This window comes from Homalodisca vitripennis, unplaced genomic scaffold (genome assembly GCF_021130785.1).
Source record: "Homalodisca vitripennis isolate AUS2020 unplaced genomic scaffold, UT_GWSS_2.1 ScUCBcl_7449;HRSCAF=15142, whole genome shotgun sequence".
Classification (NCBI taxonomy): Eukaryota; Metazoa; Arthropoda; class Insecta; order Hemiptera; family Cicadellidae; genus Homalodisca; species Homalodisca vitripennis.
Window position 1 is genome coordinate 1 of NW_025783562.1, and position 21515 is coordinate 21515.

Sequence of the window (21515 nt, forward strand, 5' to 3'; positions counted from 1 at the left end):
ATTTCTCTTGTACAATGACTGATCTATTGACTTGACATTTTTGTAAATAAAGCTTTATTTCTATCTAGACAAGATCGTTTTAGATGATGACGTACATAGAACTTTATGGATATTTCCACAGGATATTTCAAGAATTAATTGAGCGATAAACATTAAATACTGTACATTTCACTATTTTTAAGAGGGATGGCACCATTCTATTTTGTATGTCTGTCTATGTGTCAGTTTGTATGACTGTTTTTCTGCAAAATATATCTAGAATTATTTCAGCTATGGACTTTAAAATAATTTTCATGTGTTGAATTTAATTATTTCTTCATAGACAAGATTGAGTTTGATGATGGTGATGTGGCTGAGTGCCATTAAAGCCACCCACGAAGACTGGAAAAAACTTCTATTCTATTTGATTGTCTATCTTTCTGTCTGTCCACAGAATATCTTGAGAACGAAAATACCTGAAATATTTTGTGCAAATTCAGCAAAGACTATTACTTACATGACACCAGGTCTAGTGTACTTCTGTCTTGTTAAATATTTAACATTATCATAGTGTATGTAATTTTTTAAATGCTTTTGCTAGAAAAAAGAATTTGTTTTAATACAAAAATATAATTTAAATTCACACTTTGATATCATGGAATTGATATAGTCATGAAATATGACTAATTTTTGCATCTTTTAATTGATAAGTTTTGTTACTTGGCAAATGTTTAATGCATTTCTGTGAAACATCCACAAACCGATTTTTTTTAGCTATTTTCTCTGTAACAAATATAATAATGGAAAACATAAGAGTTGTGTTGCTTAAGTTTTGGCTGAAATAAAAATACGTGTGTCAACAACACCTCTTCAGCTGACTGTGTTTCTTGTTTACTTCTTAGCCCTATAGCTAGAAAGTGTAGTTCTGCTGTTATTTTGTGTTAATTATAGCTTAATACGGCTGAACCATGTTATTTAAGTGATATTAGAGATATTTTTCAAGAACAAAATGATAGTTCTGATTACAAAATTGATGATGAAACAATGAACAGTATTTTTAAAGCAGATACATAACTTTGGTTTTTTGCATGCACAATTTTTTATCTTCAGTTTTTCTGCAAATATGCATCTAAAACATTATTTTATTATATAAATGGTGAACATTTAACTAATTTTAAATTTTTGTTACAAAATCTTATAGAATTAGAATTTTCTGGTGTGGAAAGTGAAAAATATTTTTGTTCTACAAAGTTTAGGATTTTTCATAAGGAAAATAATTATGTATATGTAATTTTATTGTAAAATATATATTGAAAATATTTTTTTTGGCCTCTTAAAGGTTCCTAGTTTTAGTGTTTAATTAAAATGCTGACCATTGCAGCCGAAACTTATTAACAATTATTATTATTATTATTAAATCTTAACAGTATGTTTACTCTTGTTGACATGCTTTCAAATACAGTGTTTTCATAAACATACAATCTAGTACAAAACTAAACAAGTATTAACAAAGGGTTAAACATTATATGATTAACAACTAGCCCGAAGAACTAGCAGTTAGTATTACCTTTTTATTCACATCAAACCTAGTTAAGTAATATGATAACAAAATTGCATATAAGCAACTACTACTCTTTATTCACTTCACCCATTGTTTTAACTCAGTAAATCATAATTTATGATCTAAAAATAATATATTAATCTAAAAAGAAACAATTAATTTTACTTTGCAAACATTTGTTTTATTTCACAAATCTAGGATTAACTGAATTATGTACGAATATTCTTTACTAATTGGATGATCCTAGCCTACTTGGGTTTCACATCACACCTGTAACCACGTAAACCACAAGATCCAACAGTTAAGTTTCTTACCTTTTTGTTTCTCAATATCTATTGCATCCTTGCAGATCGTGATTGCTGATTTTATCATTTCCAGGGTCTCTTTTCGATCTAAACCCAAGTGTTTCTTGAAAACCATCTATCGTGGCTTGGTACGTATTCGTAAGAATCATTTTCCGATCCCACCTTTAACAAAATGCCATACGTATGCATCAAAACATGTTCATTTAGGAGAAAATTATTGTATAAATAGAATTATTAATCTAAAAGAAAGCAATAATGAACATTTTATTTGATAACATGACCTATAACCTGAAACAACAGATGAACTTTAAGACGAATTAATCAGGGAATTCTGAGAAATATGTGAAGACAGATATTTTTTTTACTAGTCATTTTTTTTACTCTACCCATTTCCCTTATTTCAACAATTAAGGAATTTTTATTGAAAAACCCCTGCTGGTGGCACTGTACAGAGTAACTATAAGCTATACAATATTACAGAGTTGTTTCCATTTAACATTTTAGTGCAAACGTCCGTATACACGTACTTTTGAAAAACTGCCCAGAAATACCAAAAGTTATGGATCTTGCGAAAACTATTAAGAATGCTAATTTTTATTTATATGGACGTTCACAGAAACATTTCTACCGTGATAATTTTTTTACTTAGGCTTTTACTCTAATAAATTTGGTAGTTGTAAACAACCAGAGTGAACTTTTTACGTTTGTGGTCAGTTTTCTTTTCTATTTCAAAAGCAAATAATTTTCTATTTTTTTAAATTTTTAAAAGTACATTTTATTTTAAATTAAGATTTGTTTTATAGTTTTGAAGCAGGAAATCTATATTTCTGCTAAAGGTAAAAACATTATAAAAATATTTCAATATTTGTAATTTTAACAAAAAATTGTTGTACAAACACTGCAAACACAATAACTGAAATAGGCCCTGGCATCCTTTAGTAGTTCTACTGAGTATTCTTGAAAATGACTTAATTTGCTGGTCTTATTTTTAAGTCAATAGAGGTCCCAGAGATCCTACCAGAACACCACCTTATACTGAAAGCTGCTTTAAACAATCGAGTAAGTAGTAGAAATGTTTAGACACAATAAAATATACAACATTGATCCATCTTTGTCAGATCATAAATGAACTCTTAATGACTCTTCCTCTGTATCAACTCAAAAAATAGAAAAATATAATATATTTTAGCAAGAAAAGTTTCTTCAAAATAAACTTCATTACCGGTACCACATAAATGTAGCTCATTAAAAGGTTATAATGATGGACAATTAATTATCTGTGTTTTATAAGAATCTGTTTCAACTGTAAAACTTTTTTCTTAAGAAACATAGTAATTCAACAAATACTTAAAATAGTTTAGATTCAAAAAAGTGATAAGAACTTTAGCTTAACACAAGAAACAATTGCATTTGGTGATAACAATAGCACTAATGTGAATTTTAGGTTAATTATGTACCAGTTTGTTTTACTTTGTTTATAAACCTTGTCAAACGTTTGTGCAATAAATAAACTTTATCTTTATTCAATTCCCCAAAATACTTAAACCACTCCTTTACATACTTATATATGTAATTATTAATAATGCAAAATGTGTATTAAAACAAAAAAAGCAGCTGTACAAATTCAGGCATGATTTTTCAATAATAATTACAAGATTAAAACCTCTGACATTGAAAATGTTTACTATCTAAAGTGTTAAATGTTATCACAGATAACATTAAATCTCAATGTAAAACATCGTTTTGATAATACATGTTAATTTATATGAGGTGGAATAAAAAGTGCAAAATCACAATTCAATGTTGAATTGAAAACAACTTTATTCATAAAAGTACTAAGACTTTACATTGAATGGTGTCATATTGATTAAAATGTGTATTTTTGATCTATAATTACAAAAATAGAGAATAAACTTAAATCGTACCTAATGAACAGATTTTTCAGAACATTTGACATTGTTCCGTAGTACAAAAAATTAGTAAATACGTTTTGAGATATGCAATCTGATCTCTTCCTTAGGTGAATAACTAAACTAACAAATAATTACAATCTGGGGTAAAATAAACAAATCATATCAGAGCGTTTTGACATGTGTAAATCAGGAATCCCAACCACCATGTTGTGTGTCAACTTCACTACTCAAAAAATGCTCTTAATAAAAACAAAACACTAAATTAATTATTAAAAACTGAACTACAGAATACAGGTCACAAGTAGGTCTGCATTCACTGACCAACCACCTCGGTTGACATGTATTCTGTAATTCAGTTTTAATAATTATTGATATGATTACATACAGTAACCTGCAAAGAACAGTTATATGTACCAAATATAACTTACTCAAAATTTAGAAGCATGTTCTTTAATTCAAGATTTTCATATAAAATAAAAATTTGAAAACCTATTGGATACATCTAAAATTTGAATCCTAAATTACAATGTTAGATTCAAAACACCCCTAGTATTTCAAATTTTAGATAGATTCAGAGTATAGACACTAATAGTCTAGACAAACTTACAGTAAATTTAAAGCATCTCATAAAGTACATAATTTTTAATTATAGCAAGATTCAGTAGTAAGTTACAGTTAGATTGGGTTATCTCGTCCATTGACATAGTTCCTTCAAATAGACACGTGGCGGGGCCTGGCCCAGGCACCCTGAGAGTCCGGGTCCTGGTAAAATTATCTGAAATAAACCGGTCTAAGTACGGGCCTGTTAATAACCATTAGCTTGGTTTATCAACAGAGCATTGATATTGCTTTACTAATTGTATATTGCCAGAAATTTTAATTTTTGTTCTCGTGAAAATACAAACAAATAAGCTGTTTTTACTACATAGTAAAAACATGTGCAAATAAATCCTTGAATAACATTTTAAAACTACGTCAATTAATCAAACATTACCATCATATTTCGTTAAAAATAATTACATTGTATGAAGTCTTGAAACACTTTACGACATGCTTCCGGATTCTCCGTCAGGTAGCGGGAGACCCAAAGGGGGTGACCCTCGAAGCCAGACCCCACGTATTTCCTCAAACTGAGTTTCATAGCCACCATCATATAACACAAAGTCTGTCATATTCAATCTGCAACAAATGTTACAAGTTAATCTTTGAATATATTACATAGATTCTATGCACAATTCACTGCAAAACAGTTGTCTTCTTTAGACTGTTTTGTACCAAATACATCTGGAAGTATGTAGGTCTATGACATAGATCAAGTAAAAGAAATAGACTGGGCATAGTCAAAGCGGCAAGTGAAAGCCCGGTCAGAGCAGGTGTCCACTCACGAGGATAATGGAGAGAAAATGCATGAGAGTTACCCACTGAGTGTCGTGCCTCACTTATTTGGTATTGTAAATTCAAAAATAGTGATTCATTGAAAAAATAGGTATATTTTAAATACTTTTAGCTATCAAATTTTTAATTTAATTTCATTATTTTAAATTTGTTCTGGGTTCAAAATAACTCTGTAATCAGAATTTATAAAATATATACACTCTTATTATTAACTTACCATTACACACATTTGTTCAGAAAAAAATGTATCATTATAGTATAATTTCTCCTTCAACAGTTTTGATATGGTATCAAGTATTTTAATTTACAAAACCCATTACAACTATAGTTATCAAAATAGCATTTACAGCTTGTATTTCCAATTTCATTGACAAATGTAAGAAATTTTTACTTTCACAGAGTGCAGTCAAGGAACACTATGTTAAAACATTAACACAGACCTTAGAGTTAATTTACAGTTTATATCACAGATCCCTCAAAGAATATGTTCAAGGTTTACGAGATCATTATGAGACAAAGAGCATTGAGCTGTACAAAAATAAGGCTACCGCCTATGATCTAGAATCTAAAAGGACAAAAAAAAGAAAAACTTTTCATGATGAATCAGGTGATGATAATGTTATCAACAGACTCAATAAATAATTAATAAGGGGTTGTGGTTCGGTTTCAAGTTCTGTAATGGCTCTTACATGAAAATCTCCAGTCTACTTATTTCTTTGGTCTGTGTGGTCTACTGACAAAAAAAAACAAAATAGTTTAATTTGTTAAAGGCTGTTCAAGATCAGTGCTTTAAGTAAGATTTAAAGTACTTGTAGAAATAAAGGCTGCACAAGATCTCAAGTCTTGAAAATTACTTGACATTTTTGTCCTAAATAAAATGTTAGCAAAAAGGATACCAATTTCAAGATGTAGCAGAGATGCAAGAAAATGCAACACAGCAACTTTTCAAGGTTACAAAAAAGTAAACTCAAAGACTAGCTTTGAGCAGTGGGAAATCTACACTGGGTCAAATATGTGACATTAGAAAAATAACAATGTGAACAAAATAAGTTTTGAAGTTAAAATGTTCAAAATAGGCTGTTGGATTGCAGAGTCATTTCCTGGAAAACTTCTGGGTTTATCTTTTCCTGGTTTTCAACTAGAGCGTCACTATCTGCATGTCATATCTTGACTCATCAGACGATTCTGTCTATTTTTTTTTAGCCACCCAGAGGATGAGTAACCATAAGCAAAACCTACATAAACAAATTTTTAATCTGCTGAAGAATAAGCCCATAAGTGTAAGTATTTCTCACACGTGCTCTAAAGTAATACAATATAGGATATGAAAACTAATGGTGACAGGGATGCATTGAGACAAAAAAAATAACAAGTATGGAGAAAATATTTTCCTCTAAAAAGATCCATCTTATTCGTTCTTCTAACCACAACCAAGAGATATCAGGTAACATTATTTATGTAAAAAGTAAACACATCAACAAAAACATAGCCAGGGAAAGATTTTGAGGGGGTCCTGAAAACTGGACCTGGATTTTTCCTGCAGTGAACAGAGAGTAAGGCCCCATTTTGTTCTTTATAAAAAGTTCTTGACCCATTTCTTTGTTGAGAACAACAACAATTTGGGGGGTCTGGACCCCTTGGACTCCCTCACTGACTACGTCCTTGCACATCAACAGCAACAGGAAGAGTTTACACCTCAAGTCTTGAAAAGATGACATCATCATTTCTTGTTTTGGAAAAATATCTTAGAAAAATTTTTACACACAATTTTTATGAAATAAATATTAGAGATAGTTATAATCAGTGTAAAAGGTTCAATAAATTCAATTTTATAGTATGCCATAAGAGTAATGTGTATTGCAATATGTAAGCTTTTAAAGGTTCCAAAGTTAGCATTTTTATTTAATATTAAATAAAAATACTATTTAATATTAAAAGTAATATTAAATACCTAAAAATGTTTTTCTATGTAAATTTAAATGGTTTACTCAAAGTAAAAATTTGTAAAACCCTAACTGGCTAAGGGACGTAAATTTCACACTTGACTAATTGCGGAACACAGTAGCCTACTTTATTAAGCATACATAGCAATAATAGTTCACACCAAACCGGTATGTACTCCAGTAGCAAAATATTTTTTAAAATAAGATTCTATTTTCTGTCCCATTCTGAAATTTTGGTTGTATGTAGTCAGTTATTTCAGTTTTTCCACAATATTGAAAGGAACATAATTTGGGTCTTCAAAAAGTTTTTGGGAAGATTTTAAAACTTTCAAAATGTTAGAAAAATGGTTGTGATACATTAAATTACAGCACATTCAAAATGGAAAAAAAACAAATTTGATTTTAATTTCAATATGTATTTAGCTAAATTGGTTTAGAAAATGGATAAGACATGACCAAAACCAACCTTTTTTGTGGCCTTTTTATAAGTATGTCACTCAAAAATCAAAATAGTACTAGTCTTAACAGGTACAATTTTCGATATAAAAAAAAACATCAATATATGAGAGGTCAAGGTTCAGACCACTGGATGATTTGATACGGTAGGACCTCGGGTTGTAGATTTTGTTACAACGCGTTTAGAAGCCAATATAACCAATGTAATTCTGTTCTGGTAGACAGCAGCTTTAATAAGGATTAATTTTGTTAATTTTACACTGCTATTCAAAATTGTTTGCACTGCTTGACATTTTGAAGGACTTAGTTATTGTTCTTAACATTACTCTTTATCTGTAATGAGATACATGAAAAGATGCCATATTTTATAATCATAATCATAAACATGTTTTAATGATACAGGCCTATTGCAGAGCAGAGTACGATAAATAGATCTGGTTTTATATGGCTTAGTGTAGTCATTCGATACAGTTTTATCGAATAAACCGAACTGTCAATCAATATCAAACATATCTAAAATATTAAATAAAAAGCTATCTTTATATAATTACATAAAATAATAAAAGAACCATAAAAAGTAAACAGGACATTTGGACAGATGATAGGAAAAAGTTATATTAAAAATAAAGAAAACCTGTTAAAAAAACAAACATCTTGAAACTTACAAAATCACATTATCATCTTTCAATGCTATTTTATTTAGTTTTCTAAAGTTTTTATTAACAACACTTATATTGTATTTACAGTTGGTTAAGGTGATGTTGGTTATTGTTCAAATTAACTACATAGTATTGGTTTATTATGCCTATATCATGTGTATAATTACTGAATAGCTTTGTTATAAAAAACATGTCCACATATCATACTCCACCCCTATTGAATATTGTTATTAGTCTAAATTTTAGTAAACATTAAGACATTTTGTTGTGTAAATGTAAATATTTGATTGTTTTTAGAACACTCATATCTGACGTAATATTTATGAAGCTTACGTCTATGCGTCTATGTCCTACCATGCGTCTATGTCCTACCGTTGAAAGAATTTTTCAATTATTAGAAGGTAGAACTTAATAGTTACTTGTTTTTTAACAACTGATTTCACAAGAAATAAGCTTACTAAGCTAAAGTTTCAGATGTAGTCAAAAGTCAAAACCAATGTGACATTAGAAAAATTCAAAATAAAATATGCTAAACTGTTATTTCCCGCCAAAGAGTAAAATAGATAATGATTATACAGTTCTCTTACCACAAGACTAATCTAAGTAGCACGAACTGAACTGAAGTTACCCAATATTGATGCCGGAAAGGCAAAAACAATGAGGTGATAGTGACTAAAATTAATTAATTTAGTTCACTCCTCGTTTAGCTCATGCACGTCACACGACTAACAGATGAAAACAAAGCTACCAAAGTTAAACTTCACAAAACTCAATATACTAAAGATTGTGACGACACTCCTGTAGCGGTTACTTTGTACCAGTTATATATTTATCCAAAAAGTAACCGTTATTAAAACTTCAGTCTCCGTTTACAGTTACGTACTTTAGTCTCCCATCACGTTTAATGTTAAAGTTACAGTTACTTCAAGTAATTAGAACTAGTAACTTTTAGATGTAAGTGGCAGCGTTTAAGTGTAGTTACTCTATGTCTCTACGAATACGATAATAATCCCTGCAGTCTACAATTATTAACTTTTTATTGATAATTTTTATCCTGCATCATTCGATAAAATAGGTAGTTTGAATTATTTTATTAAATGTATTTTATGTTCAAGTGAAATTAAAGATTTTTTAATTATACAATTTTATTATTATTGCTCCTGTTGATATTATTGTTACAGTTGGTTCCGTGTTATTATATTTATATTGTGTTTTTGTATGTAATATTTAGAAATGAACCTCATAATATTAGTACTGTCATAAGTAACTCTAATAAAAGGGTAACATAATATCCCACCTTCACCTGTACTCATGTGCATGTGTAATTGGTGAATCGCTGTAACGGGGGAACTCTGGAATACTTAGTAACTGATGAATTCTTTGTAACTTCTGAGTACATTGTAACTGACGAGTACTCTGTAACCAATATTTGTAACCGGTTGTTGAGAGTACTTGTAGCGGTAACTGCGGAGTAACCTATTTTTAGCACATCTCTACAAACAATGAACTTACTAAATTAACTATACAAACAAAAATAGAACACTATCAAAAATAATGAAATTAATTAAAATAAAATACCTTATTATCTAACTCAACCACGCAACAAGTAATCTGGTACCATTGTTCATCAATTAATTATAACAGATTTCTAGATTTTTATACGGCAATTCTTAGAAATCAGATTATGTTATGTATTTCAATAAACATTGGAATCACAAAACGTACTTGCTCCGCAAAGGACACGAACCCGGATCTGTCACTTCTCAGGCGAATGTGCTTCCACTACACCACAGAGCGCTTACTTTTTACGATCAATTATATTGTACTTGGTCGCTTCTGTCACATATGCGTTTAAATAACCAAATTAACATATGATCGGAAGACCAAGTACCTATCAAACTACTAGAGTATAAATAGCTAATGTAAAGGAAACCAATGACATTACATGTACTTAATATGTAATTGTTTTCGGAATAAAGAGATGTTGAGTTTGAAATTATTACAACGTAAATACGCTTTCAAAGTTCCTGTAAAGTACATTGCCTACGTAGAAAAGGTTATTAGAACGAAGCATTAATTTCATGTTTAATGATTACGCTTAATTCATAATGAATTGCTAATGTAAATTTGAAGGCATCATGACTTTATGTCAAGCCAAAACTAGTTACTACAACACGAAGAAAAAAGTACGTCAAGGTAGTGTGGTCTCTCGTCGTCTGTTCTGTCGGGTCGGCTGTCCTGTCCTCCATCATTGTGGTGTAGTGGTTAGTGGAGGTAACGTGTTTACTTTATTTAAATTTGAAGGAACTTGTTGTTTTCTAAAATACTTTTTGATAGCTCATATGAAGTGTTTTCAAGTTCTGAAGTGCACTGCTATTATATGTTATCTAGATTACACCTAAATTATGAGATATTTGTAATTAAGTGAATCTTATTATATTATGTAGTGGAGTTTTAGGTTATAACGCACTATTTGTGTTGCTATACATTGAAATATTTTTACTTTTTAAAAGTTTTTTTTATTTGTTTATAATACAAGATTGATTAACGCAGATCTAATTACCTATAAGAATAAGATTCTTCTTAGTGACTCTTGAAATGGTATTTCTCAGATTTAAGTACTTTGCTAATGATTCAGATGTTTACAAAATTTTGATGACTTTCAGGTTCATCCACAAGAATAAACCTAATATGTCTGGATCAAAAACAGCATATGTTCACTTAATTACTGGATCTGATAAATTTAAAGTTAGCTTCCAATATATAAATGAATCTGTTAATGTCAACAGACAGTTTAATTTTGAAAGACGCTCAGAGGAAACAATTCAGTGTTTTTTGGCACGAGTAACTGTAAATCTTGAAAAAAATTGTTGATATAAAGTTGAAGAAAAAACGAAAGAAAGAACAAAATGATGAAGACAAAAAAGTTGCCAACGTCGTTGTTCAACTATTTTCTGGTGAAGATACAGTTCCTGACTCTGAATTGTGTAAGGATGTGTTTTTTACAAACAAGTACCCTTTAGGATCTTTAAAACTAAACCATGATGGGAATAGATTACAATGTTGCTATTAATTCACCTTGGATTGATCAGATGACTCTTCCCACAAGTATAATGGCAGGGTTCCCAGTATACACAAATTGCTTTGAGACAAAATACACAGACAAATCTTTATCATCATTCATTTGGATGAAGTCAAGAAACAAAAGTGTTGATAAAGTTTCATCCCCATCACAGAAATCCAGTAATAAGGAAGACTTGAACAACTGGCCAGTTGTTGGAGAAAGTTTTGTTTATATTCCTGCTACTGCTGACATTGGTCATAAATTGAGATTAGAGTGCACTCCTAAGAATGCTACTGCTATTGGTCCTCCTGTCTTGTGCGAAACTAACACCGTTGTTGAAGCTGGACCTGGTTATTGTCCATTTGAGAATCGTCATGCGTACACACGTCAAAGTTCAAGTCATCAGAGGTAACTTATGATTTTTAATAATAGGTTAAGGTAGGATACGATAAGTGGACCCGGTTTTTTATATCAAAGAATGTAATCATCGATACCTAATATTCACATCTCAAATCCTAGACTGTCAGTTGATATAAAAGTATCTATAGTCCTCAATAACAATCATATGCTTTAAATTAAAATATGAATTTAATATTTACAGTGATGAAACAAATTAGGTAATTCTAAGCAATATATGGGTCAACCTCGATTTTTCTCATATTACAATATAATGTTCCAATAGTCAATTAGAAAAGGAAATGACTAGAATTTCTTGCCGGAAAGCAGTTATAGGGAGCAGGCAACCGCCAGACGGTCATATATTGCTTAGAGTTACCTATTAGTGATCAGGGGCACTGACGTGATCTGGGCTTCAAATTTGGAACTACTCGAGTTAATTTTTTTTTCTAAAAGAGCAAGCAGCGCGAAGCGCTGAGCAGCGGGCAAGCATCGTGCGTGATCCTTTTTTTTATTAAAAATTTCTGATAAATTGTTATTACATATTACAATATAATGTAGGTAATGTATGTAAAACAATTTGAAACACATAATTACATGCTGGAAAGCAAAGTAAACCAATATAATACGCCCAATACAAAATCTCCGTAAAAAATCTGGTAAAGGAATCTGTGTCATTCCTTTGGCCTGAATCAATTCAGTATAGACGAAGATCACGCACGATGCTTGCCCGCTGCGCAGCGCTTCGCGCTGCTTGCTCTTTTAGAAAAAAAAATTAACTCGAGTAGTTTCCAAATTTGAAGCACAGATCACGTCAGTGCCCCTGATCACTAATATGTAATTCTCGCGGTTTGCCTGCTCCCTATAACTGCTTTCCAAATAGAAATTCTAGTCATTTCCTTTTCTAATTGACTATTGGAACATTATATTGTAATATGAGTTGCCTGCTCCCTATAACTGTTTTCCGGCAAGAAATTCTAGTCATTTTCCTTTTCTAATTGACTATTGGAACATTATATTGTAATATGAGAAAAATCGAGGTTGACCCATATATTGCTTAGAATTACCACAAATTATTATAACCAAAATTAGGAACACTGAAGACGACCATATTTGCTCCTCTCACAGTTACAGTTCCAAGTTTCTTTCCCACAAATTTCATATAGTGTGTTTTTCGGTACGAGTCCAACATGTTGAAGCCACGTAAAACATGTCTTATCATCTTTCAAAGCAGTGTCGTGTAGTTTTCTAAAATTGACTGCCATTTTTAATAATCAAATGTTACTTATGTAAAATTGAAATATTACCTTACGTGTATTATTTGAAAGTGTTTACAGCTGTTGATTATTTAAGTTGTTCAAAATAATTAATCACTATCGATTGATTATATTGATGGTTATGATTAAGTAATATCAATTGCAGTTTCAATATAAAAAACCGGGTCCGTTTATCGTAACCCTACCCATAGGCTATTACTCTTGAGTATAATTGAAAGTCTGAATATCAGGTCTAAACTCTTATTCATCTTTATACTTATTGTACATATCAATGTCAATTCCGATCCTACTCCAATATGTTGCAAAGTAAGGTTGTGAAAAGAGAAAAAAAGCACATAATAAATGTTGGGGGTAGACTTTAATAAGCAGCCTACACTCTTTATTCGGTTGTTTTTATCAATTCCTTTGATTGTTTTTATCCGAATGAATAATTTAATATTACAATTTATTTAACAAACCATACTCCTACTTATTAGTTACAGAAATTTGTCATGTAAACAATAAACAGCAAGAAGTAACTAATTTGAGAATTTGAAAATGACGATGAATATGAGGAAATTATGTGGATAAATTTCTAGATATACATGGGTTTGGCCCTTGCCTTCACAAAAGCGGTTTCTCATTGCTATCCGCACAATCTATAAATATTGTAGCGTATTTCTAATGTGTAGGTCTAAGCCATAGTTAGTTTTGTTATTTTTGTAATGTTACTGTTAAAATTATTTAATTAAAAATTATAATGTATTATTCTTGTTGTAAATGTATTATAATTCTCGTTTTGTACGATTAATATATAATAACGAATTTGGATAATATATTGAATAGTTCAATAATACGATCGAATAACGAGTGTAGACTGCTTATTACAGTCTCCCCAATATTGGAAATGCAAAGAAAGCTGGTTTGGTTAGGTTGCTAAAATGTTGGTAATTATTTACTTTAGCCACTGCACACTTTTAGTCAAATTACATCTTAAAATAAGAAAATAAATGTATAGTATACTAGTACAATAGATGTAAAAGGTTACAAAGCCTAAATAATAACAGAAATTCAATGGAAACGCCCCTGGCCATCGATGTTTGAACTTTTAGGTTATATCTCAAATAGTCCAACAATCTAGGGGACTGAGGGGGAATCTGGTGTGGGAGATATAACAAGCTAAATTCGACCTCAGATCACATGAGAAAGGCTAAACCAAAATGCCCTTGGCCAGCAGTGTGGGCTTGTGTGATGTGTGTATATATATATAGGGAAGGGAGAGAATTAGATAAAGAGTTATATTCCTATTTATAAGGTATTTTTTACTTAATGTTTGTCATCCAATTTATGATATTTCTCAATGTATTTTATACAGTAATAAACTAGGAAAACAGCACTATTAATTTATCCACATGCTATCTTTATTTTTTTTCTAGTTTTAAAACTCATCCGTTGAATTATTTGTTTGACTTTGCCAGACTTTTAGAGTTTTCCAGCAGATAAAAAGAACCTTGTGCTTTTTTTCGAAAAAGTAAAATGTGCAAGATATTATATATATTATTTGTTTTACTTTGCCTGTCTTTTAGAGTTTTCCAGCAGAAAAAAAGAATTCCTGTGCTTTTTTTCAAAAATTGTAAAATGTGCAAGATATATATTTTTTGTATTTGTAATAAATTTGTCTTTATTTTGTATAATTTGGATTGGATTTGGAATGTGGTTGAAATTACTATACTGTGCTAAATGTGAAAAAAGGAAACAAAAACATAGTTTTCAAATAACAGTTAATAACTTTTAACTGTTAAATTTTATGTAGTTATAATTTACTTTCAAAATATGCTTGTAAAATTTCTAAAAACGTGTAAGCACTATAAGTGAGTATAGTCAGCACTTTCAGGATTAATTTACTACAAAACAAAAGAAATATTATAAATTTATCTTAATAAATGAATGTGGATTAAGTTTCTAAATGAAAACATTCAAAACACGCTTACCTCCCAACGGCGCTTCTCGGAAGACAGTGGCACTGAGTGGCTGATGGTTAAAGGTTAAGTTGTAAAATAAAATGCAGAATGTAAAACAAATCCAAAGTGTAATGTTTCTTCAATGAGTAATGTAATTCAATGAGTTATTTGCTTTCATGCTCCCGATTATTTTAAAAATCAGTTAGATATTTATTTTACCACATACAGTTTTTATTTACTAAATCAATCATAATAATGAGAGTCAGGTATTTAAAGAATCAAAATATTCTGAACTTGAGCCAAACAGTTTATTCAATGTTATTGCAGGTGTACATTAAACAATCAGAAAATAATAAAAAAATATAATGAAAAATAAAAGTCTTGTTGAAATGTTGTTTGTTATGTGGTTTCATTCATAACTTTCAGACAAATACAATAAAGTCAAAAGTTTATCCTATTTGTAGGTTTAATTGTAACATTTTGTGATGTAGAATGTATTGATGTAATTATCAGTAATTACATATGTTTTTTCGTCTCCAGATTTCGGGTTGTGTCATATAATATACTCGCAGATGTTTACTCTTCCACGAGTTTCGCTCAAAGTGAGCTCTTCGGCTACTGTCCCACATATGCTCTGAATATTGACTACAGAAAGCAGTTGATCTTGAAAGAGTTACTCGGTGAGTATTTCTGACAGCAATGTAATTTTCAGTGTATAGCCATACTTCAATTTAAGCAAAATTTAGTACAGTATAAGAAAATGAATAATACAATAATATAAGTATTACAATTTAATGTATAGTGTACAGGGTGTTCAAAAAGTCCCGAGTTGGTTAAATATTTTTCAAAATATTTAAAATAGAGCTACAGAACCTTACACAAAGTTACTGGACATAAAAATCTATTTTATCACATATTCAGTGATCCGCTACTTCCTCAGGGGAGCGGCCCGCTAGGAGTCAGAAGAAAATCTTAAATGTAAGCATAGGTAGGTAAATAAAAGGTCTTTATTAGCAGAGTACAGAGCCGCAAACCCGACCTCAAACGGATAACCGAGTCAAAAATGACAGCCGTTCAAAGATGGCTAGAGTTTGCAACTTAGGTTATTGTAAAAAATACACTGATGAGCTTTTTGATTTTAACTTTACTAACCCAAAACTGTTTACAATTAATTGTTGTTGTAGAATAATAAGTTTCATTATTTGCAATGATTTAGTCATTAAAAGATTACTACGTACAGAGAGCCTTTTCACAACATATGCTCGAAGTGTCCCGGCCTTCTGTTGTTTGACAGTGAGCTAATCGGTGATAAAAGGCCTCCACAGCGTGTTGTAGTCCTGTTTCCTCACGTTCCAAACAACCACTTTCTTCTAAGATCCTGTTCCTCAATTCTTCCAAATCCCGTGGTTTTCTTTTATACACCCTATCTTTAAGATAACCCCAGAAAAAGAAATCCAAAGGAGTTAAGTCGGGGGAACGAGCGGGCCATTCAATGGCACCTCTCCTTCCAATCCATCTTTGAGGGAACATAACATTTAAGTAATCCCTTACAATATTCCTGTAGTGCGCGGGTGCTCCGTCTTGTTGAAATCAGATTTGAGCCAAGTTTTCACCAACAACATTTCCAAGAGCTGATATTATACGGTTTCTGAGCATGTCAAGGTAGGAAACTCCGTCTAAAGTTCCGTTGATAAAAAACGGCCCCACAATTCTTCTACGTAATATGCCGGCCCAGACATTCAACTTTTGTGGGTGTTGCGTGTGACCTTCTATCATCCAGTGCTTATTACTATCAGTCCAGTAACGGCTGTTGTGTTTTTTTACATTGCCATTTAACATGAATGTAGCCTCGTCTGAAAATACAATGTTATTTAGAATGAATGAATGAATGTTTATTGTCATATTACATCTTACAAAGATCCAGCTATGCTGGTAAGACAGATGACATAGTCAGAAATTTCCTTCCCTTTTTTCGGTCTCCCATCGTTAGTACTAATAGATTTTAACAAGATTCTAGCTAAAATGATTTGCTAACAAATAAATAAGCTCTATTATAAATAACAGTATTAACATTTTCAGCTATGAATAAATTAACTATAAACTAATTAACAGTATTAAAACCTATGTCAAACATTTATTTTGTAAAGCATTCCTGAGTGAGTCAGATAATTAAAATTGTAGTACACCATAATGTAATAACAATCATTCATTAAACTAATTAACAAATAAAACAATAAAATTAGTTAAATAATTAATGAATAAAACAATAAATTACTAAAACAATTAACAAGTAAAACAATAAAATTAATAAAACCATTAACAAATCAAACAATAAAATTGGTAACAATATAACAATATTCAAACAACAAAATGGAGATCAATTATTGAATTTTGTATTATATTAAATTAAGTTTTTTAGGAGAAAACACTTAATCTTCATAACTAGATTATTATGTTTTTGTCATTTAGAAATTCGGAAATCTTGTAATAAGCCTTTTTGACAAACATACTTTTTATTCTATCTAAGAATTCAACTTGTGGCATTTGTTTGAAATTGTTAGGCAATTTTTTGTAAAGTTTAATACCCATATAATACAAACTGTTTTCAAATATGGCTGTGGTGTGTACAGGATATATTAACAAATTGGTATTTCTAGTATTGTGTTGATGAATAGTTTTTTTCTCTTTAGAAAACCAGTTCAAGTTTTCATGAACTTGACTCAGTACTTCATACATGTACACACAAGGGACAGTAAGAATCTTCAGTTTCTTATATTTTTCTTATCAAGAACTTCTTCTGGATGAGAATGTCATTATTCTTATAATCTTTTTTTGGATTTTTAACACTTTTTCTGTTATCTCTACTGAGCCCCACAATGTAATTCCAAACTTCATAATTGAGTAAAAATAGCCATAGTATAGGGTCATCTTTGTTTTTAAACTTGTAATGTGTGTAACACAGCTCATATTAAAACAAATAGAATTGAGTTTTTTTACATAAGTTTTGTATTTGTCCTGTCCATGTCATATGCTCATCAAAACAAACTCCCAATAGTTTTACATTTTTGCAGCTATTTATTTGTTCTTTATCTATTGTGACTGTAAACATTTCTTCTCTTTGCTGTCTGTTTTTGAAGTGAATAATATTTGTTTTTGTAGTATTCAGAATCATTCCATTAACTTTAAACCATTCTTCTAATTTAACTATAGTTTGTTCTACTAATAATTTCATTACATGTAAGTTTTTCTCCTCCTTGATTATAGCTGTGGTGTCATCAGCATATAAGACTAATTTCGTGTCTATGTCTTGTGGTAGATCATTTGTATACAATGTAAATAGTAATGGTCCTAAGATCGATCCTTGCGGAACTCCTGACACTACATTTTCATACTCTGAATGATACTTTTTATAGTCTGATACTAAAGTTGTTTTTTGTTTTCTCCCTGTAATATATGACTTAAATCAATTTAAAGATGTGCCCTCCACTCCATATAATTCTAATTTCTTCATTAAGATATCATGATCTACACAATCAAATGCCTTTGATAAATCACAGCACACTGCCACTGTAGACTGTGATCCATCCAAAGCACTGTAAACTTCCTCTGCAAGGTTGGTAAGTGCCGTGTCAGTTGAGTAATTTTTTCTAAAGCCATGTTGACATCCAGTAATCAGACTATTTTTTTCTAGGTATTTGTATAATTGATGGTTTACTACTTTCTCATATAGCTTGGAAAACACTGGTAACAATGAAACCGGACGATAGTTTTTGACTTGAGTTTTCTCACCTTTTTTGTAAATGGGTTTCACTACTGAATATTTAAGCTTGTCTGGAAAAACACCTGTTTCCTAATGATTGATTAACCAAATTTGTTATTGGCTTCACAAGATATTCCTTACAGTCTTTAACAATTATTGAGGGAATTTTGTCCCAGCCAGTAGACCACTTGTTAGGCAACGTTGATATTAATTTATAAATTTCTTTCGCTTGAACAGGTTTAAAACAAAAAGACGTACTGTTAACTTTTTGTAATTTTCCCACTGCTTTTACCGGAGAGCTTTTTATATTCAATTGTTCTACAGTCTTTAAATAAGATTCATTAAAATGATTAACCATCTCACTATGTTCTCTAATTACTTTCCCATTAACCACTATTTCTCTTACTCCATCGTGATTTTTTGTGTTTATAACCAATTTCCTGTTTTATAACTTGCCAGGCTGCTTTACCCTTGCAGTTAGATTGTTCTATATATAAATCATTAGCTCTACGCTTAGCTTCTCTAACAACCTTTTTAAAAATTGTATTATATATTTTATAATGGGTTTTAATTTCTTCATCATTTGAAACTTGTGCTTGTTTGTGGAGTTTTCTCTTATTTCTACTTGAAATTTGTAACCCTTTTGTTATCCACTTTGCTCTAATCTTCCCTCTAATTTTGACGGATTTAAGTGGAAAAGAATAATTAAACATGAATAGGAATTCTCTTAAGAAACTATCAAAGTTTTCATTCACTTTTTTGGCATTGCTGAATTCCCATTCAGTATTTTTAACATTGATCATAAAGTCATGTCTAGCTTCTTTAGTGTATCTTCTCTGAATAACATATTTATCCCTACTTCTATTTTCAAATATGGGCAAAGATGTTATAATAGCATTGTGGTCAGAGAGGCCAACATTCGTAACTAAAAAATTATCAATCTTAAACCTATTGTTTGTTATTATGTTATCTAGACATGTTCCACTTGCTGGTCTTGTTACCTCAACAATATTTATTTTAAAGCCATTATAATTAAGTATTTCATATAATGTTTGTGGTTCCTTTTTATTTAATACATTGATGTTGCAGTCTGTAGCTATTAAAAATATTGACATTTTTTTTATTTTTGAATTTATTCAATAAACCACCAAGTTTTTCAAGAAAAATATTAAGGGTGCAGTTATCCGGAGTTCTGTATAAAGATATTATAATTATTGGGGTTTTTAAATCCAAAAGTTCTATTATGGAGCATTTAAAGTAATAGTTGCCATTGTACATTTTTAAATCATTTCGGACCTTAAAGTTTATTCCAGAGTTTTTCTCTGACCAAGATTGCCGAACCTCCTCTAGTACAGTTTTCTCTAACATAAAAATCAGCTAATTTGAAAAATTCAATATTATTCAATAAATTTACATTTTCTTTTGAAAGCCAGTGCTCATTCAAGCATATTATACAGATTTTTTCTCCCAAATCTGCAAGCAATAAGTTAAGTTCATCCAGTTTGCTTTTAATTCCCTGAATATTTAAGTGTATTAACAAACAACTAGAGTTACCAATTAAATTGCTATCACTAAAACTAAAACTAAAATCTTTCCTGGCAGTGCAGGTGTCGTCCTCTATGGGCTGGTTTCCTGGTGGGGGTGGTTGACCGTTTCCCTCCTGGGTCGTCAGGTTTCTCAATCTTGGACTGAGTTGTCTGCCTCCCGCTAATGCTATGGGTTGCTCCAGGTTGAACTCTTGTATCGCTGTAATGATCTGCTCAGCCAACCATTGTTTTCCTTTGGTGTTGAAATGCATGCCCTGCCGGGTATGCATCTCCCTCTCAGCTCTGCTCGCTTCAACAATTTTGAGATTTTTATGTGTTGACATGAGATCCTTTAAGGCACTGTTGGTCCTTCTTGTTTCTTCATTGACGCAATGACCAGTTTGCAAGATCATATCTATTAGGCAAATCTACCAGAACTACATTTTTCTCCTTGCATTGCTGTAGAGTGTCTGAAATGCAGTTTAAGGCTTCTTGTGATTTCATTTCGCGCTACATCGTTTGTCCCACATATCATTACTAAAATGTCTTTAGGTCCCTGAATCTCAGACTCAATATTTTCCATATTTAGTACTTGCTTGGAACGACCACCAGGGCGTACAAAACCAATAGCGCTAGAAAGAATGATGCAATTTGTTTAAATGCCAGGCTACATCCTTACCATGACTATCAGCGCACAAAAGTATTTTGTTTATTTTTTTATTACAAACCTGTTTTGAATTTTGACTATTTGTGTCATTTTTCTTCATTATTTGTTGCAAGAGGTTGAAATCTATTAGCTGACACCAAGCTAAAGTCCATTTCAGTGGTGGAAGCTGTAAGTTTAATTTCCCTTTTATTTGCTTTAGGTTGAATAAAATCTCCCATTGTTAATGGTAAACTTGCTCTTCGCTCTACATAATTTGTTTTTTTTACAATTTTTTCTTGGTAATTGATTCTTTCAGTCTTATAAAAATCTTCTTCTTTTTGTAAAACTATATTTTGGAGTATTGTCTTTTCTTCTCTCAGCTGGATAATCTTCTTTTGGGCTTCATCAAGATCTGCACTCAATGATTTTATCATTAAATTCATATTTTTTAGTTCTTCCGTTAGAGCCAGATTACAATCAACCTCATCGACATCCTCACATTCACTGTCAATAGCATTTAATGCTGCAATACATTTTGAGCAACTCCATCTGATATTCGAGTTTTTTATTTCTTTGAAATCATTTTCAGTTAAATCAGTGCATTCAAGATGATGCCATTGTAAGCAGGAGTTTCTACAAAGTACTGCTTTGCAAGATTTACTAATATTTTTTAAACATTTTCCACATGGACATTT

At 30.9% G+C, this 21515-nt stretch overlaps 1 protein-coding gene across 1 annotated transcript; it reads left to right on the forward strand.

Moving 5' to 3' along the window:
- Positions 1–11252: 11252 nt before the first annotated feature.
- On the forward strand, positions 11253–18289 carry LOC124374177 (2',5'-phosphodiesterase 12-like). The gene is made up of 3 exons (XM_046832437.1): positions 11253–11683; positions 15429–15568; positions 18153–18289. The coding sequence occupies exons 1-3, from the start codon at positions 11253–11255 to the stop codon at positions 18287–18289; spliced, it is 708 nt and encodes a 235-aa protein (XP_046688393.1).
- The last annotated feature ends 3226 nt before the right edge of the window (positions 18290–21515 follow it).